Source organism: Lepus europaeus, chromosome 16 (assembly GCF_033115175.1).
Source record: "Lepus europaeus isolate LE1 chromosome 16, mLepTim1.pri, whole genome shotgun sequence".
NCBI classification, from domain to species: domain Eukaryota; kingdom Metazoa; phylum Chordata; class Mammalia; order Lagomorpha; family Leporidae; genus Lepus; species Lepus europaeus.
Window position 1 is genome coordinate 4013110 of NC_084842.1, and position 25785 is coordinate 4038894.

Sequence of the window (25785 nt, forward strand, 5' to 3'; positions counted from 1 at the left end):
ACATATTAATGAAATCATAAAGGAGAACAGCTTACAGATTGCCAAGGCTATGAGGCCAAGGTAGGGGGACACTTTTGGGTGTGCCTTACAGGAATAAAATAAGAGAGACAAGTGGTGAAGGCATTATTGAATATCTTGATCATGGTGGGAGCTACACAACACTACATGTGATGCTTGAATCTCATCAGTAACTTTTAAAATTGTTCCTTTATTTTTTTATGAGTCCTAAAACACTCATTTAAGTTTTTACCTTGATTATTGGAATATCTTACATGCTTACTTCTCCCATTTTCCCACCAGCAATCCGGCCACTATACTATTACCAAAATCATGATTCTAAAATTAAAACCTAAATAAGTCACACCCCTATTTTAAAAATTTCAATGATGCTCCATTGCCTTTAGCATAAAATCGAAATAGCGTATTAATTCTTCAATTCACCCATTTGCATGTCCCTCTGTCAATAAACAAACTAAACATCTTTCAGTTTCCTGAAAAGTACGTTCTCTCACACTTAAAAGCAAAGTTCTGCACAGTCATCCCTGGCCTCATTCTCCACCCATTACTCATTTCCTGTATTCATCATGTGAGCCACAGTACTGACCATCCCTCTCTTTTCTGTATATATTTGCTTTGACATCTTGGGTTTTGCTGACCACACTTCTCAGGGACAACAAATTCTAAGTGATAGAAAATGACTTACCTTCATGTGCACCTTTCATATGCAAGCCAATTAATCCAAAGCCTTCATCCAATCACTTCCTCTTTTCATGTTCTCACACCCTGCATTAATCACCCCAGAGCCAGGTACCAGACAACAAGGAACAGCTCCTATACCCCAGAGCCCAATGAAATTATTCAAATTAGCCCATCATCCTAACCCTCCTATGCTGTCCTGCCCTTTGCTTAAAGGGAAATCCCAATGAAGGCTCTTGACCACATTACCACCTTGCTGTCTCTCTTAACTGCCAGTGGTGCTCCCCCATGTGGCCATGTACATGACGTAGCCTGCTCAATCTTCTTGAGAACTATGAGTCCTCTCAATACCAATAATTTATCGCTCTGATAGCCTGACCATATGTGAAAAAGACAACCTACATTTTAAAACATTTACTTGCATTCTTTTAGAATAGCTCAAGTTACATGTGTGTGTCTCTGTGCACGTTTCCAATGCTAAATTCTATTTTTATAGTACAATTTCTGAGTTGACTAGGCCAAAATTGTGGATTTATTTTTGTTAAGGAACTGAAGAAAATATCAATGTTCTTCTTCCTTAAATACCAATACCTAGTAACCGAGATTTTTATAGCTGGATCTATGTTTGCTTTATTAAATAACATGTAGATAAGTGTAAGAATAGAGAAATAATGTTTAAACATCGTTATATACCTTGCAACCCAGGAAATTAAGAAGCTTTTAAAAGAAATCTCAAATTTTTAAAACATAATCCTGAAACAAAAAACCTCCTAATCCAAAATAGTCCCTACAAACCTAGTCACATGTACTGAAGTATCTCATTTTTTTCTTACATATTTCAATGTCTCCATTTTTTCTTAAATTGTCCTTTTATCATTTTTTTCTAAATCTTCAAGTATATTAGTATCTATCTCCAAATTCCTTCACTGATTTTAACTCTGGATTCCTGACAAGATCTCCAACCTTTAGGAAGGAATTGATAACGAGCCCTATTGATAATCTCTGTGATCTTCCAGAGGAGGTATCACAATCAAATGTTCATCATCAGAACAACTCTGAAAATATATTTTATCCATATAATATGAAATATTACAGAAGAGAAAGCGACATCTGGTTGATTACAAGCTAAGTTTTCAACCCAAATATCCTCAATCATTTAGAGGCCCTCAAACTGTTTATGGATATCAAAGATCTAGAGGTTTCTAAATCAGGAATTCAATACTCTGAAACAGGTATAACACAAAAAATCCTACAAAATTCTGCACATATTATTACAATCAGTTCTCATATATAGTTGTATTTTTTCCTAGTAAATATTTCATGTGGTGAAACATTCCTTAAAATACCAACTACCTGCTCTTCATGACTTCCCCACAATACAACTTAACAGCTTAAAGAATTTCATTGTAACCAAACAGCATTATTTAAAAAGAGTATGAATGAGATCAGAAGAAGTCTTAAATACGTGAAAGGTTGGGCCGGCGCTGTGCACAGTGGATTAAGCCATGGTCTGCAGTGCTGGCATCCTATACGGCACCTGTTCAAGTCCCCTCTGCCTCAACTCTGATCCAACTCCCTGCTGATGCACCTGGGGAATGCAGTGGAAGATTGCCCAAGTTCTTGGGCTCTGGCCACCCATGCAGAAGACCCAGAAGAGGCGCCTGGCTCCTACATTTGCGCTGGTCCAGCCATGGCCATTGCAGCCATTTGGGGAAAGAAACCCAGATGAGAGATCTCTGTCTCTCCCTCTCTCTCTTTGTAACTGCCTTTCAAATGAACCAATAAATCTTTAAAACAAATGTGATGAATCAGAAAAAATTCATTTTGTCCTGCAGGGTTGTTATAGAGATTTGAAATAAAACATTTTATTGCCCTAGTGTAATTCTGACCATCAGGCTTTTCAGCTAGTCCTGTTTCACACTATTATTTCTATGATCAGCAAGTAAAAATATCAGAATTTTTTTTTTGACAGGCAGAGTGGACAGAGAGAGAGAGAGAGAGACAGAGAGAAAGGTCTTCCTTTGCCATTGGTTCACTCCCCAATGGCAGCTCCGGTGGCACACTGCTGCCGGCACACCAGGCTGATCTGAAGCCAGGAACCAGGTGCTTCTCCTGGCCTCCCGTGCGGGTGCAGGGCCCAAGCACTTGGGCCATCCTCCACTGCACTCCCGGGCCACATCAGACAGCTGGACTGGAAGAGGAGCAACTGGGACAGAATCTGGCGCCCTGACCAGGACTAGAACCTGGGATGCCAGCACCGCAGGCAGAGGATTAGCACAGTGAGCTGCGGCACCAGCCAAAATATTAGAATCTTATAGTTGCTCTAAAGCCGTATAGAATCATACATTTGCACTGAGTACTTAAAAGTAAAACAAAAGCAAAACACATACCAAAGCTTTGTCCACCACAATGTACATTTCTAGGTAAAGAGGAAATATACCTGGAACAGGCGGTTCTGGCTAGAAAAAAATAGCATCAAATAAAACTTGAAATAGTTGATAATTTGTGAATTCTGAACTCTTTATCAAGCTGTTAACATAGCATTTACAAGACTGGTATTTGTTTTTTTATAATTAATACCAATATATGTGCTTTAAACTTTGGAGCAATGGGTTATAATAAGAATGTTGGTTATGAATTCATAATACATTACTCAATAGATCTGCAGCTTACAATTTGTGAACACAAAACCCGAGTATCTATAACCATTCTTTTCGTTTGTTTACAGAAATTGATTAAACTACTTTATACATTAAGTGCAAATTTTTTTAAAAAAATGGTTACTTTTTTTTTTTTTACTCCTTCCAGTATCCAGGACGTCATTTGCAATACAACTTTACAGTGCATCACATTGAAAGCTGAGTCTGTTTCCCCTTGCTCTTAGTCTGGATGGACTTAATTTGTAAATTGAGTCAATACAGGCAGGGAAAGTGCTGTTGTGCTAATTTGTAGTCTTAATCACATGCCCTGCTGCCAAAAACCCTGCTTGTACACATTTGGCCAATCCACAATATAAGAAATAAATTACCCATTCATCTCTATTCCCCCAGGGGTTAAGCAAATAGTACAATGCTTTAGGGAAAATGAAGTTGGTGAATTCTCTTAGAATACTGTGGTGCCTGAACTCACCCACATACCCTCCAACCTCCCATAGTCATCTCAGTGGTGCTTGCTGGTGCCAGAGATGGTGAAACCAAATTTGTTCTCAAAGAATTACACATGTGTGTTTTGAGTTGTCCATTGACTCCTTAAAGGATGGCCCAAGGGCTTCCCTTTGTTTCCTCCCCCTTGGAATTTTCACAGGGCTGGAGTGGACGAGAGATGGTATGTGTAAAATGTATTTAAAGGCAAAAACACTGGCTTCAGTTACATGGAGCAAGAGGGACAAGCAGCACATACACACTCCGATACAACAGGATTTGGGTACTTCAATACTCCATTTTCAGCAATGGACAGATCAACCAGACAGAAAGTCAACAAGGAAACAGCGGATTTAATTGACACTATAGACCAAATGGAGATAACAGATATCTAGAGAACTTTTCATCCTACAGTTGCAGAACACACATTCTTCCCAGCAGTGCATGGAACTTTCTCTAGACCACATACTAGGCCATAAAGCAAGTCCCAGCAAATTCAAAAAAAATGAAATCATACAATGCATTTTCTCATACCACAATGGAATCAAGCTGGAAATCAGTAACTCAGGAATCCCTAGAGCATATGAAAACACATGGAGATTGAAAAACATGCTCCTGAATGAACAGTGGGTCATAGAAGAAATCAAAAGAGAAATCGAAAACTTTCTGGAAGCAAATGAAGATGACAACACAACATATCAAAACTTATACAGCAAAAGCAGTATTAAGAAGAAACTTTATAGCAACAGGTTCTTACATTGAGAAATTGGAAAGGCACCAGATAAATAGCTATCAATGCATCACAAGGATCTAGAAAAACAACAGCAAAACAAACCCAAAAGTAGTAGAAGATAAATAATTAAAGTTACATAAGAAATCAATAAAATTGAATGCCCCCCCCCAAAAATAAAAAAGATCAGTAAAATGAAGAGCTGGCTTTTTGAAAACATAAACAACACTGACACATCATTGGCCTAATTAACCAAAAAAAAGGAGAGAGAAAACCCAATTCAATAAAATTGGAGATGAAAAAGGAAATGTAACAATAGACACCCCAGAAATAAAAAGAGTCATCAGAAATTACTACAAAGAGTTCCATGCCAACAAACTGGGAAATCAGGCAAAAATGGATAGATTCCTGGGCACATACAACATACCTAAATTGAGCCATGAAGACACAGTGGGATTTATCCCTGGTATACAGTGATGGTTCCACATTCACAAATGAATCAATGTGATATACCACATTAACCAAGTGCTGAACAAACACCATATGGTTATTTAAACAGATGCAGAGAAAGCGTTTGATAAAACACAACACCCTTTCATTAGGAAAACTCAAAGAAAATTGGGTATACAAGGAACAAGTCTCAACACAATCAAAATAATTTTTGACAAACCTGCAGCCAGCATCATATTGAGTGGGGAAAAGTGGGAAGCATTTCTGCTGAGATCTGGTACCAGACAGGGATGTCTGCTCTCATCATTGCTATTCAATAGGGCCTGGAAGTTTTAGCTAGAGCCATTAGGAAAAAAAAGAAATCAAAGGAATACAAATAAAAGAGCTATCTGCACCTCGATGTTTATTGCAATTCAGTTCACAATAGCTAAGACATGGAATCAACCTAAATGCCTGTCAACAGAGGACTGGATAAAGAAATTATGGGATATGTACTCTATGGAACACTACATAGTGGTAAAAGAAAATAATGAAATCCATCCATTTGAAACAAATGGAAGATTCTTGAAAACATCATTCCCCAAAGGGACAAATATCATTTTTCTCCCTGATCTGTGACAACTGAGTACCTAAAAGGAAATCTGTAAAAGTGAAACTGACACTTTGAGAAGAAATGACTTGATCAGCCCTTGTCCTGACTGTCGAGGAACAACTTACTATTTTATCCTTTTTAGTATTTTCTTTTTCCACTTAATTCCATTGGTTGAACGCTTTACTTAACTCAGAATTATTCTTAGGTGGTTAAATCCAATTGAAAATTGATCTGTTAAAAATAATGTGGGAATAAGAGAGGGAGGAGAGGTACAGTTTGGCATGCATTCCCTTGGACTTAGCCCTAAGGGTAAAGCTAAAAACTTGCATAGGGCTCCAAATTCCTATTTGGAGGTACCAATGCCATCTTCCTAGTTAAAGTGATCCATTTAAGTTCATAACTGATAATAAAGATAGGATTAAGTGTCAAAGGGATCACATAAATAAAAGCAAGAATCTGCTAATACTAATAAATAGATTTTAAAAGAAGAGAACGATCCAACATGGGAAGCAGACCACACAGCAGACTCATAGAATGACAGATGCCCTAAACAGCACTCTGTCTAAAAAGCCCATAAGAGCATGTAAGGCATGAAAAGCCAAGGCACTGAGGCAAAAAATGAACTCCATGAAACATCTCTCTGAGATCCCAGTGGAAAGAATGAGCCATTAAAGAAGGAGGTACCTTTCTCTGAAGGGAGGAGAGAACTTTCACTTTGACTATGGCCCCGTCTAAATAATGTCAGAGTTCGTGGACTCAAGAGGCTTCCATAGCCTTGGCAGCTCATGACAAGAGCCTTGGGTGATCACTGACATCATAAATAAGAGTGTCAGTTCTTAAATCAACAACAGGAGTTACTGCACACTTGCTCCCCATGTGTTGTACTGTCTTCAAACAGTACTTTGTCTGTGTGGGTGCAAACTGTTGAAATCTTTACTTAGTATAGAGTTGATCTTCTGCATATAAAGATGATTAAAATGAATCTTAATGAAGAATGGGATGAGAGAGGTGGGACAGTTTAGGGGCAGGAGGGTGGATATGGGGGGAAGAGCCGCTATAATCTAGAAGTTGTACTTATGAAATTTATATTAAATAAAAGCTTTCTATGCAGTGCAGAGCCTCTTAGCTTGATGTAATCTCATTTGTCTATATTTGCTTTTATTGTCTGTGCTTCTGTTTTTTTTTTCAAGAAATCTTTGCCTATGTTAATATCTTATACAGTTTCCCCATTATTTTCCTCTAGAAATTTGATGGTATCAGGTCACAGATTCAGAACTTCAGTCCATTTGGAGTTGATTTTTATATAAGATGTAAAGTAGGGGTCTTGTTTCATATTTCTGCTCACACAGATCCAATTTACCCAGCACCATTTGTTGAAGAGAATGTCACTTCTCCAGAGATTGATTATAGCAACTTTGTCAAAAATTAGTTGGATGTGGATGTAGGGATTGGTTTCTGGGGAGGCTATTCTGTTCCATTTGTGTACATGTCTATATTTATCCCAGTACGAGGCTTTATTCAATATAACTTCCATGTAATAGTATGTCTTGAAATTTGGTATCGTGATGTCTCTGGCTTTGCTTTTCTTGAAGATTGCTTTAGCTATTCAGGGTATATAGGGTTTCCAATGAATTTTACCATTATTTTTTCTAGATCACAGAAGAATTTTGGTATTTTAATTGAGGTAACATTGCATCTGTAAATTGCTTTTCTAGTATGGACATTTGGATGATATTCTTCTAATCCACAACATAAAGAATTTTCCATTATTTTGTGTCTTCTTTATATCTTTCTTTAACTTTTTTAATTTTCCTAGTAGACATCTTTCACTCCCTTGGTTACTTTTATTAAAAGACTTTTTTTTTTGTAGCTATCTTGAATGGGACTGAATTTACAAGTTCTTTCCCAACTATGCCATTGTCTGTGTATACAAAAGCTATTGATTCTGAGTGTTGATTTTCTATCCTGTAACTTTATCAAACTCTTTTGTGAGTGCTTAGTGGAGCCTTTTATTCACCCAATATCTATAGAATCAGGTGAGCAGCAAACAAGGATAATTTGATTCCTCATTTCCAATTTGTATTCATTTTTCTTGTCTAATGACTCTGGCAAAAAACTTTTGGGATTATATTGAATAGCACTGGTGAAAGTGGGCATCCTTGTCTGGCTGCAGATGTTAATGGAAATGCTTCCACCTTTTCCCCACTCAACATGATGCTGGCTGTGGGTTTGTCACATATTTCCTTGATTGTTTTGAGGAATGTTACTTCTATACTCAATTTACTTAAGGTTTTTATAATTAAAGGATGCTTTATTTTATCAAATGTCTCCTATGCATCTATTGAAATTATCATATGGTTTATTTTTTATTTATTTATTTGACAGAAGGAGTTAGACAGTGAGACAGAGAGACAGAGAGAAAGGTCTTCCTTCCCTTGGTTCACTCCCCAAATGGCCACTTCAGCCAGCACTGAGCCGATCCCAAGCCAGGAGCCAGGTGCTTCCTCCTGGTCACCCATGTGGGTGCACGGGCCAACCACTTGGGCCATCCTCCACTGCCTTCCTGGGCCACAGCAGAGAGCTGGACTGGAAGAGGAGCAACCAGGACAGAACCCAGTGCCCATATGGGATGCCAGTGCCGCAGCCGAAGGATTAACCAGGTGAGCCACAGCGTTGGCCCCTCATACGGTTTTAATTCTTCATTTTTTTTCATGTGTGTGAAGTATCACATTTATGGATTTGCATACGTTGAACCACCCCTGTATATCAAGGAAAACTTCCAATTGGTCAGGGTTAATGATCTTTCTGATTTGCATTCTTTAGAAAATAATCATTCTAAAAATCTGTAAATAAATGAGACAACTACAATCAAGAACAATACTGGAAGGGGTAGGAACGGAGCAGCATTCAACTTCGAGCATTAGCACCTTCAAAATATTAAAAATGTCATTTCAACAACAAAAAATTGAAGGATGAAAAGAAATAACTATGACTCATTTTTTCCTGGATAAAGAAATCTGGCATTGGACTTAGCAGACAATAACTGTAAAATAACTGTTCTAAATGTGCTCATGGAATTTAGAAGTTAGAAAACATGAACAAAGAGCTAATGGAAGCCAGAATAATGATGCCTTACCAAATAGAGAATAGCAATAAAAATACAACAAAATTTATAAAGGAAACTGTGCTGCTGAAAAGTATAATAGTAAAAATTAAAAATTGCTAGTGATGTTTAACAGACTTGAGACCACAGAAGAGAAACAGCAAATGTCAAAACACGTCAATCAGGGTTTCTGCAGTTTTAATTATCAGATAATTATAGATTACTAGGAGGTACAGTGTGATAATTTGACACATGTATGCATGTGCAATGCTCAAATCAGAATAATTAGCATTTCTATTTCCTTAAGCATTTCTTTGGAGTCTAGGAACTTCTCTCTTCTGGTACTTTATAAAACATATTAAACTGTTGTAAACTACAGTCACCATCCTGTGTGTAGAACACTGGAATTAAGTCTTCCTAACTGGTTGCTTGAGGAGCACACTTTGGAAAATGCACAGAGCTCCTGAGACCCTTGGACACCATCAAACACAGCAATATTACAGAATGTAAGTACACATAGGAGGAAAAAAAGAAAGGGACAGGGGAATCATTTGACATAGTCGTTACATTGCCCCTTACAATGCCTGCATCTTCCATCAGAGTACCTGGGTTGAAGTTCCAGCTCAGTTCCAGCTTCCCGCTAATGGACACCCTGGAAAGTAGTGGGTGACAGCTAAAGTACCAGGGTCCCTAACACTTCTTTTTTTTTAACTTTTATATAATGAATATAAATTTCCAAAGTACAGCTTATGGATTACAATGGCTTTCCCCACCCATAACTTCCCTCCCACCCGCAAACCTCCCCTTTCCCGCTCCCTCTCCCCTTCCATTCACATCAAGATTCATTTTCAATTCTCTTTATATACAGAAGATCAGTTTAGTATATATTAAGTAAAGATTTCAACAGTTTGCACCCACATTCCCTAACACTTCTTTACACTTTCCCTCTCCCTCTCAACAATAAAGGGGACGGTTATAGCTAAAAAAAAAAAAAAAAGTAATTTGTGTAATTGTTGGATGTACAGTTGTATGCATCAAATTAAGATTATAAATTGTGTGCTACAAATATTGTAGATCCTTATAGATTGTTTGTTTTGTCTGCTCATTTTGACAATGAATACTAAGACAAGAGTGATTTTATTGTGAAATTTCCCATTGTAGTTGTGGACGACTTCATTTCTTCTTGTAGTTCTTTCATTTTACAATATAGGTTAAAGTTGTTAATTATCTTGGTAAAATGAATTCACATTATTTAATCATCTTCTTTGTCTCTGATTTCTATGTTACTAAAAAAAATCATTCAATATCACACGACTGCATGAGATTTTTGGGCTAGTGTTTTTATTGTTTACCATCGTTCATGCTAAATTTTGTTTTATATATCTCTTTTTTTAAAATATTTATTTGACAGGTAGAATTACAGACAGTGAAAGAAAGAAACAGAGAAAAGGTCGTCCTTCCATTGGTTTACTCCCCAAATGGCCGCGATGGACAGAGCTGCGCTGATCCAAAGCCAGGAGCCAGGTGCTTTTTTCTGGTCTCCCATGCAGGGGCCGGGGCCCAAGCACCTGGGCCATCCTCCACTGCTTTCCCAGGCCACAGCAGAGAGCTGGACTGGAAAAGGATCAACTGGGACTAGAACTGGCGCCCATATGCGCTGCATGCAGAGGATTAACCTAGTTCACCATGGTGCCAACCCTTATAGATCTCTCTTTTATAAAAACAAATAGCTGTATTACTTTTGTTTGGAATGACAATCTCTGTCTGTAAATCATTTAAACCACCTACATATATTCTCAAATATATTTGAGTTGAATTCCTGCATATTATTTTGGGTTTACCAAGCCACCTAATTTGATCTTTGTTCATTATTTCATATTGGCTTCTTATCTCATTTTTCTCTACTCATTTGGAGAATAAGACTCTATTGTTTTATTTGTTTCTTCAGAGATTGAACACTCTTAACAGAAATCAATCTTCTAGGCCAGCCCCACAGCTCACTAGGCTAATCCTCTGCCTGCGACGCCAGCACCCTGGGTTCTAGTCCTGGTTGGGATACCAGATTCTGTCTTGGTTGCTCCTCTTCCAGTCCAGCTCTCTGCTGTGGCCAGGGAGTGCAAAGGAGGATGGCCCAAGTGCTTGGGCCCTGCACCCACATGGGAGACCAGGAGGAAGTACCTGGCTCCTGGCTTCAGACCAGTGTGGTGCGCCAGCTCTGATGGCCGTTTGGGGGGTGAACCAACGGAAGGAATACCTTTCTCTCTGTCACTCTCTCTCACTGTCTGACTCTGCCTGTCAAAAAAAAAAGACATCAATCTTCTTAGAAAAGCATGCACCACAGGTTAATCAGTATCTTTACCCTTAAACTAAATAATGCAAGAAACACAGGTCACTTTCTCTAGTTACATCTTTACAATCTACATGCAATTCTTGATGGGTGCTTTAATTGTGTATCTTTGTTTAACTTTTATGTAATAAATATAAATTTCCAAAGTACAGCTTGTGGATTACAATGGCTTTACCCCCCCCCATAACTTCCCTCCCACCTGCAAACTTCCCCTCCTCCCGCTCCCTCTCCTTTTCCATCACATCAAGATTCATTTTCAATTCTCTTTATATACAGAAGATCAGTTTAGTATATGTTAAGTAAGGATTTCAACAGTTTGCACCCACACAGAAACATAAAGTGAACAATACTGTTTGAGTACTAGTTATAGCATTAATTCACATTGAACAACACATTACAGACACAGATCCTGCATGAGGAGTAAGTGCACAGTGACTCCTGTTTTTGACTTAACAAAATGACACTCTTGTTTATGGCGTCAGTAATCACTCCAGGCTCTTGTCATGAGTTGCCAAGGCTATGGAAGCCTTTTGAATTCACTGACTCCGATCTTATTTAGACAGGACCATAATCAAAGTGCAAGTTCTCTCCTCCCTTTAGAGAAAGGTAACTCCTTCTTTGATGGCCCGTTCTTTCCACTGGGATATCACTCGCATAGATCTTTCATTTAGGGTATTTTTTTTCCAGACTGTCTAGGCTTTCCACAATTGCATATCTTTTTAGCATAAATACATGTTTATCTACATTAACGTATGTCCACCATTCATTTCTGCTATTTATTCCTTCCAACATTTTTGGCTATGCTTTAAGAATTATTTTCCTTCTCCTTGAAAAATAGCCTTGCAAATATACTGCAAGTCTTTTGGTGACAATGTCTCTCTGTTTTTGTTGAAAAACCTTATATTGCCTTTATTACCAAATAATACATAGCATATTAAAATCCAGGTTGTCATTTATTTCCGGTAACATTTTTAAGACACAGTTGTGTTATCTTTTGACTTTCTTGCTTTTGTTGAAGTCAAGCTCTTTCTCTGCCACTCTTTTGAAGACAAGCTGCCTTTTCAACTTTCTTTGGGTTCAGTGTTCTGAATTTTGCCTTCATTTCCTGCATTTTCATTTTGAAACATCAGGGAGTGTAATTAATCTTGTAGGGTTTCATTACATTACTTTTTTTTCCTTAGATTTTATTTTTTGGCCTACTCAATGTAATTCATAGATAAAATTGTAAAAACATGATAATAATTCTCTCCCCCTTCCTTCTCCCTCATAGCTTCCCTCCTGCTTCCTTGCTTGCTTTCATAGTTTTTGAGATAACATAATGTAGATTAACATTAAAGAGTTTAATGCACCACCAAATAAAGACTTAAAGAAGTAAAAAGACTCTAGTTTAGCAGGAATATAAGCATGGATTATAAATGGAATCAAATGAAAAGATGGCCATTTCATCAATATACAGTAAAATCTAATGTAACTAACCGAGCACCAAAAAGGAAACCTGTTGAAGTGAAATGGACATTATGAGAAACAGTGACTTGATCAGCCCTTGTCCTGACTGTTGATGTACAACTTAATACTTTATCCCTATTAGTATATTTTTGTTCTTCTACTTAATACTATTGGTTGAACTCTTTAATTAACACACAATTATTCTTAGGTCTTTAAATTTAACTGAAAAGTGATCTCTGTTAAATATAAGAGTGGGAATAAGAGAGGGAGAAGATGTACAATTTGAGACATGCTCAAGCTGACTTGCCCCAAATGGTAGAGTTAGAAATGTGCCAGGGGATTCCAAAACAATTTCATCAACCTGGCATGTTCCAATGAATGCCATTTCACTAGCCCAAGTGATCAATTTCAGTTCATACTGGTAGGTCTAAGAGTCAAAGGGATGAGTGGTATTTGTCTTTTGGTATCTGGCTTATGCCACTCCACATGATGACCTCTACATACATCCTTTTTGAGGCAATTGGTAAATTTCATTTGTTTTATAGCTAAATAGTATTCTGTTGCGTATAAAAATTACATTTTCTTTGCATCTGAATGTTTATAAAAGATTTATTTATTTGAAAGGCAGAGTGACAGAGAGGGAAACACACATGGAGAGATCTTCATCAGATGATTTAATCCCCAGATGTGCACAGCAACCAGTCCTGGGTCAGGCTAGGCAACAATTTCATCATTTGTGACAGGAACTCAAGCACTCGGCCATAATTTTCTGCTTCCCAGGGTGCACATTAGCAGAAATTGAATTGTAAACATGGAGTAGCTGGACTGGAACTAGAGTCTTCAGTGTAGAATACAGGCAACCTGATCAGTGTCTCAACATGTGTTCCAATTCTGACCAATTTTCATTTCTTTTTTTTTTTTTGACAGGCAGAGTTAGACAGTGAGAGAGATAGACAAAGAGAAAGGCCTTCCTTCCGTTGGTTCACCCCCTAAATGGCCACTATGGCCAGCACGCTGCATCGATCGAAGCCAGGAGCCAGGTGCTTCCTCCAGGTCTCCCATGTGGGTACAGGCACCCAAGCACTTGGGCCATCCTCCACTGCCTTCTCGGGCCACAGCAGAGAGCTGGACTGGAAGAGGAGCAACTGGGACAGAATACAGTGCCCCAACCAGGACTAGAACCCAGAGTACCAGTGCCGCAGGTGGAGAGTTAGCTTAGTGAGCTGCGGTGCCGCCCTCCTTTTCATTTCTTTAAATAGACTTTCTTGAACTTTGCAGGGTGTTAGACTGATGAACATTTCTGAGTTCCAGCAGTCCTTATTGTTGAGGTTCTTAGTATGCCTACTGTCCTCCTCATCTCGGCAAATATTTGAATTGCGTTCTTAGGATAACACTATACTTGAAAGAGGTGGAGCAGAGTGGTGAAAACGAGATGGGCTTAGGAGAATTACATTTGACTTTTATCTTGGCAGTTCATTGTTGCTGCCACATATGAATCACTTCCTGAGCCTTCATTTTCCTTCTCAGTGGCAGGTCAAATGAGTCTAACATCTGAAGAATAACCACCCTTTGGGATATTTTACAGCTAAGGAAACTATCTCAAAATTATTTTTGCTTTAAGAGAACACAAACATTATGGGTTAATATTTGATTTTTTTTGATGTTTACATTATGGTTTCTAACTTAAAATGTTTTAATATATTTGTTTAAATTGAAAGTCCAAGAAAGGTGAGTGCATGGGCCGAAGCAGAGCAAAGGAGAAATGGAAATCTCCTATGCACTGATTTATTCCCCAAATGCCTATAATAGCCAGGACTGGGTCAGGCAGAAGCCAGGAATCAAGAACACAATCTTGCCACATGAATAGCAGGAATAGAAGTACTTGAAGAACAACCATCCACCTCCCAGAAATGCATCAGCAGGAAGCTTGAATCAATGGAAATGCCAGAACTCACATTCAGGCACTCCTGTATGGTATGGGATAACACATTTTCTTTATACATTCAACTGATGATGCACACCTTTACTGATTCCTTATCTCAGATACTGGGACATGGGTGCTATAAACATGCTGGTGTTCGTGTTTCTGTGGTATATACCAAGAAGTGAGATTGCTGGATCATATGGCAAGTCAATTTCTAGTTATTTTAAGAAATCCTCAGACTGTTTTCCACTATGACCACACTAATTTAAGTCACTGTACAAGTGTTTCACTTCCTCCACACCCTCACCAGCACTTGTTACTGTCTTTTAGATTTCAGCCATTATGGCCGAGATGAGATAATATCTCATTGTGCATCTGATTTGCATTTCTCTTGTGGGTAGTGATGTTGAGCATTTTCTCATATATTCATTGGCCATTTATATTTCTTCCTTTGAGAACTGTTTATTTAGTTCCTTTGCCCCTTTCTTAACAGGAATGGCTGCTCTGTTGATTTCAAAGTAACAGATATGCTCTGGATATTAATCATGTGTCACTAGGTAACTCAAAACTATTTTTCCCATTCTATTGGATGTCCCTCCACTCCACTGATCATTTCCTTTGCTGTGAAGATTCTGTGTTTGACATAATCCCATTTGTTCAGTTTTGCTTTTGTATCCTTGCTTTAGGAGTATTGTCCAAGAAGCTATCCCTTACACCAATGATTGGACTGTTTCCTCTAGGCTTTCTTCTAGTAACCTCATAGCCCCAGGTCTTAAATTTAAGTATCTGACTCATCTTAAGTTGATCCTTGTATATGGTGAAAAGTAAGAGCTCTACATTAATCCTACTACATACACGAATCCAAATTTGCCAGCACCACTTGTTGAAGATTTAATTCATACACCAAAGTATGTGCTGAGACCTTTTGCGAAAAATCAGTTGGTTGTATGTAAAAGGATTGGTTTCTGGGCTCTCCATTCAGCTCCATTGATCCTTGAGTGGTTTTTAAGCCATTAGCATGCTATTTTAATTACTATAGCTCTGCATAGTAATACACAGCAGATGCTTGGATGTCAAGTACTGTGATGTCCCAGCTTGATTATTTTTTCCTTAGGATTTCAATGGTTATTATGAGTCTTTTGAAATTACATATAACTAATATTTTCTTTCTAATTCTGTAGAGTGTCATTGGTATTTTGATAAGCATTGTATTGAATTTCTAGATTGCAGTTAGTATAGATATCTTAATATTAATTCTTCTGAACCAGAGGCAATAAATATGTTTCCTTTAATTTGTGTATCCTTGCTGATTTATTTCATCAATGTTTCACAACTTCCATTTTAAAAAGCATTCATTTCTTCGGTAAATTTATTGCAAAGTATTTTATTTTTCTGGTTCTTGTGAATGGGAGTTCTTGATTTCACTTCACTGAGTTCACCATTAGTATACAAAACCTACTGTTTTGCATGTTTATTTTATAACCTGCAACTTTACTGAATTGGTTTATCAATTCTAACAGATTTCTGGTGGAGAGCTTAGGTTTTTGCAAAAACATCATGTCATCTGCAAACTTCCACGGTTCCACATTTGGGACCCTTTCTTTCTCCTCCCTAATTACTCTTGTCAATTCTTCCATTTGTTTATTGAATAAGAGTGGGGAAAGTGGAAATCCTTGTCTTTTTCCAGATCTGAGGGCAGATGCTTTCAGATTTTCCCATTCAGTATGGTATTGGCTGTTGCTTTGTCACATTTAACCTTACCACTTTGAGGCACAAGTTTTCTATTACTTTGTGTATTGCTTTTTTTGAATCAAGATGGAATATAGAATCTTATCAAATACTTTCTCCGCATACATTGAGATGATCATGTGGCTTTTCTTCTTCATTCTGTTGTGATTTATGACATCTATTGACTTGCTTGATTCATATACTTGCATTTCTGTGATAAATCACACTTCATTAGGATGTACTATCTTTTTAATGTGGCTTTGGATTTGGTTTTCTAGTGTTTTGTTGAAACTATGTTCTTCATAAGGAGTTTGGCAGAGTTCCATTGTGCTCAATATTCTGAAATCATTTGAAAAGGATTAGAGTCAGTTCCTCTTTAAATGTTTTATACAACACAGTAGAATTGTTTCCAGATCCTGGACTTTTCCTTGAATGAAAAGTTTTCAATACTGCTCAATCTCATTGCTTGTTGTGGATCTATTTATCCTGTCCCTGTATTCTTAATTTGGTAGGTCATATGTATCAAGGAATTCATCCAGTTCTTCAAAGTTTTCCAGTTTATAAGCATGTAGATGTTCATAGTTGCATCTCATGATCGCTTGAATTTCAGTGGTGTTGGTTGAAATGTCTCCATTTTATTGTAACTTTCATGATGCTTACTTCTAATACAAGACTCACTCCAAAATGTCTTGTAAGGTTGGCCTGATGGCAGTGTATTCTATCAGTTTGGGTACAGTTACCATAAGCTACAAAGATAATCATTAACCAAGTAAATCTAAGACAAGATTTCCACTTTTCTGTCATTTTTCTTTCCTCCAAGACTTGTGTAAACAGTGATGTGCCTGGGTATCCTGAGCTTCCTAATCTGCTTTGTAGATCATGTTACTTTCTAAACAGTACAAATTCAATTTGGCAGACATGTGCTCAAATATAAAAATATAAAAGATATATATAAAATATAAAAATATAAAAGATCACTCTGCAAAGACAGATCTTAGACAGATCTTAGAATTCTTGGGTAAATACTGTCTTGATGAAATTCCTCTAGTTAAGGAATGGGAGAAGAAGGATTAGGAGCAAGGGAAGCAAAACAAGAGGGTAATCTCTGACAAAGGCTCACGAAGAAACTCTGGAGCATATGCCTGTCTTGCTGATCTGTTTGTTCAAAGGAACTGTTTTAATTATCCTACCTTACCCACACAAAAATACAATAGAATGAAACCTGAGAGCATCTGAGCAGAGCACCAATACTGTTCAGTATGCCAGGCCAACCAAGCCTTTATAAGTTATATTCATAAAATCTTACAAGAAAAACAAAATCTCTGATATTTAACAGAAACTGATTTTAAATTACATACATATATGTGATAGCATTGAACATTTAGGTAATATGTAAACATTTAATAGTCCATTTCGGTTTTGTATTACTTAACATAGAGCATTAGTAGCTATAACAGAGCCAGAGAATAATGGCAATTTAAACAAGATTAGAGTTTATAAGGAGATAGAGTGGTTACATTTATGCAATTTTTTCAAGAGAAAAGTTGATTCCATCTTGTGCCATCCTCATCCATGAGGCCTATGATATATATACTACATTGCAGCCAGAAGGAAAGGGAAAACGTATGGAGAACAAGATGTTTGCCTTTAGAATTCAGACCAGAGGTGATTCATATAATTTCTGCTCATATGTCATCAGGTATAACTTCATCACCTGATCCCAAATACATGTGAGGGAAGTTGAAAAATGCATTCTAAGGTTTGGCTTTTTTTTTTAACTGATGAAAGATGGACAGAATATGCAGTGAGAACAGCTAACAATGCTATACACTCATATAATGTGAGTAAATTTATGCCATTATTAGTTGGCAAGAGGTTTTTCACTTTTATGAGGATCATCACAGGCAACTACACAGTGAGCACACTGAAAAATCTACATGTCCATACCTAGAAATCCTGTTTATGGTATTTTAAATACAATTTTAGCCGGCGCCACGGCTCACTAGGCTAATATTCTGCCTTGCGGCGCCGGCACACCGGGTTCTAGTCCCGGTCTGGGCGCCAGAGTCTATCCTGGTTCCCCCTCTTCAAGGCCAGCTCTCTGCTGTGGCCAGGGAGTGCAGTGGAGGATGGCCCAAGTGCTTGGGCCCTGCACCCCATGGGAGACCAGGAGAAGCACCTGGCTCCTGCCATCGGATCAGCATGGTGCGCTGGCCGCAGCACGCCTACCGCGGCGGCCATTGGAGGGTGAACCAATGGCAAAGGAAGACCTTTCTTACTGTATCTCTCTCTCACCGTCCACTCTGCCTGTCAAAAAAGTAAATAAATAAAAATAAATAAAAAATAAATAAATACAATTTTAGTTTAGCTAACGCTGACTCCTTAGTCATAAAGCGATCTATAAATATTGCCTCTGTTTAATTATATTCCAGGAATACAGAGACAAGAGTAAGAATGGGGGTTATTTAAGTTTTAAACTTTACTAGGGAATTTTTAGAAAGTGATTATGTTAATAAACAAAATAAGAACCAAAACAAAGCTTGTCAGAAGCAGTAAGTGATAAACTGTTGCAAGGAGGAAAAATTAATGTCTGGTCTCAAGGAAAGAGTGGGGTTAAGAAAAGATAGATTGTTCCTAAGGAAAGGATATTTTCCACAGATACATATAGCATGATAAATGTATTTTTATAAATAAATATAGCCAATAACTGCTTTGAAAGTAGTAATAAATCACACAACTCACTTTTTCACCTACATAAATGTTGTAGTCATTTGAGTATTTTCCTAAGCTCATGGTATCATTGTTAAAACTTGATAATTCCTTGTTTTCATTCCCTAATTTGTAAAGAATATGCTGAAATTGAACAGTAGATTCCAGAGGCTCAATTCCATAGGAAACATTTTCAAATTGCAGTATTCCTCTGTAAAATTAAATAAACAGTTTTAGGTGCTTTTCATCCAATCTGTATACTGTAATACTTTTAGTCCAATATTTTGGTCCAAACTCTGTTTTACAGATGAATCCAAAGGATGAAGGTATCCCTAAACAACAAAATTAACTTTCCATTTAAACTTTTTTTCCACATTAATAAAAGCAGCAGCAATTACCAAATCAGTTATTAGGTATACAAGAAAATACCTAGTCAATTGTTGCACACACAAAATTACAGCAATCAATTAATTCCCCTATTTTTCTAAGTCAATGACTTAATGAAAGCTGCATGAAATGGAAACCTTCATGGATTTCCTTTCAATGCTTTTGAATAATTATTATGCTATTTAATAACAAACTATGTACCATAAGAAATGTTATTTATAAAAATAAAATTTAGCAGTAATTATTAAGTAACATTAATTTTGTTAGATGCATGCTCTGAATAAGAAAAACAGCAAGAGTCTAATGAGCAAAAAATTTGTGCAACTCTCCTTCCCTAAATACAGGTAACAGTTCAAGTCATTTCCCCCTAAAAAACAAATTTCCTGTCCAAAATTCAGAGCTCCAAGTATGAAGCACCATAGAACATCTATGAAAACAAGGCTCTGACATCACAAAATGAAAGTGGATAATTTTCTGACAGAATGGAAAATTCTCAAAGCACTGAGGATGAAAGCCAAAAATTCCTGGAGACATCATAATAGTAATATTACAAAAATATGAGTACTACATTTATTTATTTATATATAATTTGCCTCTTCTCTGTAAAGACAATTTCCTTGAGAAAATAAAATGACTTGTTTCTCTTACATCCCCAAACACTATAATACATAGATTTACAAATTCTCTATTTGCTGAAAAACCACACAATCTTAAATTTAGCTTCTCCCATTCTAGTCAAGCATCGCTGGATGCTGTTTCTGTACTAAAAAAGAAAATAAGTGAGCATGGAAAAGTAAGAAGTCTGTAGGATGTTAGAAATGTCTCTACTCAGTGGGGAAAGTGAAAAGAAATAAGAAAAATAGCAATATGTTAAGCAGAGGAGTATGCCACTGAATAATCTTGACATAAGAATCCTCCTCCAGATCCAAATTCAATATAAACAATAAATTTGCTGCAAACATTGTAACAATTATGTTCCGTAATCAAAGACAAAAAACAAATAACCTGAGTCCAGAGCATGTGCTGAGCGTGACAATGGAATTTGGATATCCTTCAACATACCCTTGATAGTAGCACTGAGGCTAGGAAAGAAAGAAAATGGTTATTTGGGAATTGAAAAAACTTTCTAATGAGTTTCTATTACTATACTTGATGGAACTTATGAACATTTTTTACAAGATATCTGGTTTACTACAGTATGAGTTAAGTGACATTGACAAGAAAGAGACTTCATATATTTGTCACTTTTACTACATTAACTACTATTCATAAATCATGATTTGGATTACAGTTTTATGGGCTGCTTCCAAAGTGTCATCTCATATTTCACATAAATACTTTACATATAAAATCTGTCAATTAAAAGATAAACATTGTGAATCTTAATTTTTTAAATCCCTACAAACTATTATGTGCGTGTGTGTATATATATATGTGTGTGTGTGTATATATATATATATATATATATATATATATATAAAACAATGATTCAGAAAGTTTAAAGAATTAAATACACCTTGACAACACAGACAAAAAGGATGATTATGAAACTGCATTAAAAAGGGAAATGTAGACCATGAGGCAAGAAGTATCAGTAGAGAAAAATATGCACAGTAAAATATTGTAAACATGATTTGTATCTAATAATTGATAATTCAAGCATTCAAAATATACAGATTTGAACTGTATACCTAATTAATAAATGTAGAAAACTATATCTGGGGCCTGCACTATGGCGCAGTAGGTTAACGCCCTGGCCTGAAGCGCTGGCATCCCATATGGACGCCCATTCTAGTCCCATCCGCTCCACTTCCGATCCAGCTCTCTGCTATGGCCTGGGATAGCAGTAGAGGATGGCCCAAGTCCTTGGGCCCTGCACCCACATGGGAGACCCAGAAGAAGCTCCTGGCTCCTGGCTTCGGATCGGCGCAGTCCTGGCCTTTGCGGCCAATTGGGGAGGGAACCAATGGAAGGAAGACCTCTCTCTCTCTCCCTCTCCCTCTCTCTCTCTCTCTCCCTCTCTCTCTCTCTCTCCCTCTCTCTTTCTCAGCCTCTCCTCCATCTGTATACTCTCAAGTAAAAAATAAATCTTTTATAAAAAAAGAGAAAGCTATATCTAAAAATCATGGGATTCAGTTTCTAAAGACATATAGAATATTTACAAAATCAAACCATATTCTGGGCAATAAAGCAGGACTCAACAAATTTAAAAGGGCAAATATCTCACAGAGTTTGGTTTTTGACCACAATAAAATTAAGCTAATGACACACAGGGCAGAAAGCATTGCCGCAGGGGCTGTGGTAATGTACATGAGAAGCAGGTTATAATACCACTTGAAACACCTGCATCCCACTGTCTACTGCCATATTTCTGATACAATTTCCATCTAATATAACAGGGAATGTTTGTGCCTCTGCCACCCACGTAGGGGGCCCTAGATGGAGGTCCTGGATCCTGGCTTCCTCCTGGCCCAGCACTGGTTATTGAGGCAATTTGGGGAGCGAATCAGTGATCTCTCTTCTCTTCTCTCTCTCTTTGCCTTTCAAATACGATAATTTAAGCAAAAATAACATTGTCAAAGAAAAAAAGGACAGATTATATAGTTTCCAAGATTCAAACGGCATTATAATTTTTTTTGATAGGCAGAGTGGATAGTGAAACAGAGAGAGACAGAGAGAAAGGTCTTCCTTTTTGCCGTTGGTTCACCCTCCAATGGCTGCTGCAGCCGCGCACCCCAACCAGGACTAGAACCCGGTGTGCTGGCGCCCCAGGCGGAGGATTAGCCTGTTAAGCCACGGTGCTGGCCGCATTATAAATTTTGATGTAAACAACTGCAAGATTTCTTAATAACACATTATGATGGAATTAAGGGGAGGAAAGCAAGCAAGCAAAATGGCCCATAAAAGTGAAGAAACATGGTAGCCTGTTCAATATTTCAGCAGGTTTTAATTTTCAACCAAATGAATTTTGAGCGATGTCCTAGGCACTGTAGTTATATAAATAAACAGATCAAAAACTTTCCCCTCATATAGATTTATATTTTACTGGGGAGACAAAAAGTAGATAAAATAGTTAACACAGCACATATTAATAAATACCATAAAGAAATATAAAACATGTAAAGGAAATGCAGAGAGTACCAAGGATAGAGTACAATATAAAATAGGAGCTAGTGGAGAACTCATAGGGGAATTTTGATCCCAGACCTCATATCAGTGAATGAAGGCAGAGGTAGAGGGTGAATTCTGATATATAGGTGGAAAGACAGAGTTGGTAGGATTTATTAACGGATAGTATGGGAGGTAGCATTATAAAAAAGACATATGTATTCTTGTCCAAAAACCATCTCTATCCATTTTCTTATTCTTTATTTTCATTTATTTAACAAAATATATATAAATGAATTATTAAATAACATCTCGGATCTAAGGACTATGAAAGATGCTAAGCAAATCTAGATTTTCTTTATTAAAAATTCAAGAAAAATTAATAACAAATGATTAAATATACCCATTGTGAATCTTATTCAATGTACAAAATGGTTTTTAATGTCTTTAAAATCCAGAACTTACATCTTACCTGAATATGCGAAGAATGAGAACTCTCAGATCCTTGATTATACAAATAAACCATAAAAGTATCCACTAAAAAATATCTGAATATAAGAGAGAACTTTGTTATTCTTTCTGAAACATAAAGCATTGATCAGTGAACTGATAATTTCAGATAAAGCTAACCCATTCTTGTGTGTGTAAATGGAGTTTCACTGGAAGATAGCCACACTCATTCATTTACATATTGTCTATGACGGGTTTCAAGATACAACAGCAAAGTTAAGTCATTCTGACAGATCCTACATGGCCTTGAAAGCCTGAAATATTTACTCTCTGGACCTTTGGAAAAAATGTTTATCAACCCTTTTTTTTACTTTTTTATGTTTTGTTTTGTTTTGTTTTGACCGTCAGAGTGGACAGTGAGAGAGAGAGACAGAGAGAAAGGCCTTCCTTTGCCGTTGGTTCACCCTCCAATGGCTACCGCTGCTGGCGCGCTGTGGCTTGCGCACTGCGCTGATCCAAAGGCAGGAGCCAGGTGCTTCTCCTGGTCTCCCATGGGGTGCAAGGCCCAAGGACTTGGGCCATCCTCCACTACCTTCCCGAGCCATAGCAGAAAGCTGGCCTGGAAGAGGGGCAACCGGGACAGAATCCGATGCCCCGACAGGGACTAGAACCCGGTGTGCCAGCCCCGCAAGGCAGAGGATTAGCCTATTGAGCCGCAACGCTGGCCCCCACTTTTTTATGTTTTATAAAGATTTTTATTTTTTATTTGAGAGATAGAGTTACAGACAGTGAGAGGGAGATACAGAGAGAAAGGTCTTCCATCTGCTGGTTCACTCCCCAACTGGCCACAATGCCCGGAGCTGCACAGATCTGAAGCCCGGAGCCAGGAAGACCGGTGCAGGGGTCCAAGGACTTGAGCCATCTTTTACTGCTTTCCCAGGCAATAGCAGAGAGCTGCATTGGAAGAGGAGCAACTGGGATTAGAACCGGCACCCATATGGGATGCTGGTGCCACAGGCAAAGGATTAACCTACTGTGCCACAGTGCTGGCCTCCTATCAACCCTTGTATAAACGAGGTATTTTCTTTTCAGATATATTTAAATATTATGCAAATAAATAAAAATTTTAACATATATTTTTTAATTTTTCTCTGTTCTTCTTTCCTCACTCATTCCCCACTACTTCCATCTCTTTCCTTAATCCTTCCATCTCTTATTTTCTTTAAGGGAAATAAGAATAGGCTGCAACAACAAGGGGGGAAGTACTTTAAATTTTATAGCACTGTGAACTAATTGAAATAGTATGACAATTTCCAATTATTCCAATGGAAAACCTACACCTATACAAATGTATTACTTTTATAATGAAGTGAAAGATTATGTAACACACATATCCATCTCACTATATGTACTAAAACTTCCATGTTCAACCTTCTCTGGTATCATTCCTTACACATATTATGCTGTTTTACTTATACTTCCTCATCTATCTGCATGCTCACTCTTCAACCCATGGAAAGATTAAACTACCCAGTTGCCTCTGTTGTGATGCCTCCACAGAAACCAGTCTCAAAAAGGTTACAAATGACCCCCTATTGTCAAATTGCAAAAGGAATTTTAAAGCCAAATACTCTATATTGAAGCACTCCATACTGCTGACTACATTTCCCTTTTTTGAAGCACTTCATCAGTTTTAGCAATAACATTTCCTCCTGGTTTCTCACATGTCTTCTCGTCTACTTTTGTAAGTTTATTTTCTACTCCTTAAAGTTTTCCACAGTATTCAATTAATTTTTAAAGATTTATTTTACTGCTCTGAAAGGCAAAGTGTTATAGAAAGACAGACAGAGTCAGGGGAACAGGGAGAAAGAGATCTTCCATTCACTTGTTCATTAAAAAAACTAATAAATAAATAACCTCTGCAAAGGCTAGGGCAGGGCCATGCTGAATCCAGAATCCTCAGGATCCTGGATCTCCAGCTGAGTCTCCTATGGATGGCAGGGGCCATATTCAATTGCTTTTCCCTGGCATATTACCTGAGCATGGATCAGAAGTGAGGCAGCTGAGACTTGAAGTAGAGTTTATATGAGATGCCAGTGACAGAATGTCAGCTTAACACACTGCACCACAATGCTGGCCCCAATTGCATTGAATTAAAGGCTATTTTTCCTTCTCACCTTTAACATTTATCCTTACTTCTATGGATTTATTTCCCTCATTCTGTGGCTTCACTGAGAAAAAGAAGATGGGCATTGCAGGATATTTTGAAATTAAGTATGTGATACCTCCATATCAGATCCTTTTGGCTCAAGATTATTTTGGCTATTCAGGGCCTTTGGTAGTTCCATAGGAATTTTAAGATTTTTTTTTCTCTAAGAAAAATGTCATTGGGATGTTAATAGTGATTACATCAATTGTATAGCTTTCTTTCAATAGTAGGAATATTTTAACAATATTAATTTTGGGGCAGCTCCAAGATGGCAGAATAGGGAGGGAGTGCACTGATAGTTCAGGAAAAGATATTATATTAAAAGTGGAGATACTATGGAAATGGCATAGAAAATTAATTAATTTGAAAAAAAAATTATGTAGGATCTCTGTCTTTAATGTGCTGTACATGGCTATTTAATGCTATAATTAGTAATCCAATGGTAGTTTTTTCACTTTATGTTGCGATATGGGCAAAATGTTGAAATCTTTACCTAATATATACTAAACTGATCTTCTGTATATAAAGAGAATTGAAAATGAATCTTTACATGAATGGAAGGGGAAAGGGAGCGGGAGGGGGGAGGGTTGCGGGCGGGAGGGAAGTTATGGGAGGGGGGAAGCCATTGTAACCCATAGGCTATACTTTGGAAATTTATATTCATTAAATAAAAGTTTAATAAAAAAAAGTGGAGATACTGTAATTTCAGAGAAGAGTTAGTGAAAAAACAGCAGAGGAAACTCTTCTGGAACTAGGGGACACGGTG

General features: G+C 37.4%; 1 protein-coding gene across 1 annotated transcript in view; it reads right to left on the reverse strand.

Annotated features, from left to right (window-relative positions):
- Positions 1-25785, reverse strand: part of LOC133775471 (disintegrin and metalloproteinase domain-containing protein 32-like) — a 140111-nt gene that overhangs the window by 95610 nt on the left and 18716 nt on the right. Inside the window, exons 3-6 of the mRNA XM_062213812.1 lie at positions 22833-22908; positions 20258-20334; positions 18899-19076; positions 3087-3155 (exon numbers count right to left, since the gene is read on the reverse strand). Coding sequence (XP_062069796.1) covers positions 3087-3155; positions 18899-19076; positions 20258-20334; positions 22833-22908 — 400 coding nt within the window. The remainder of the gene's footprint in view (positions 1-3086; positions 3156-18898; positions 19077-20257; positions 20335-22832; positions 22909-25785) is intronic.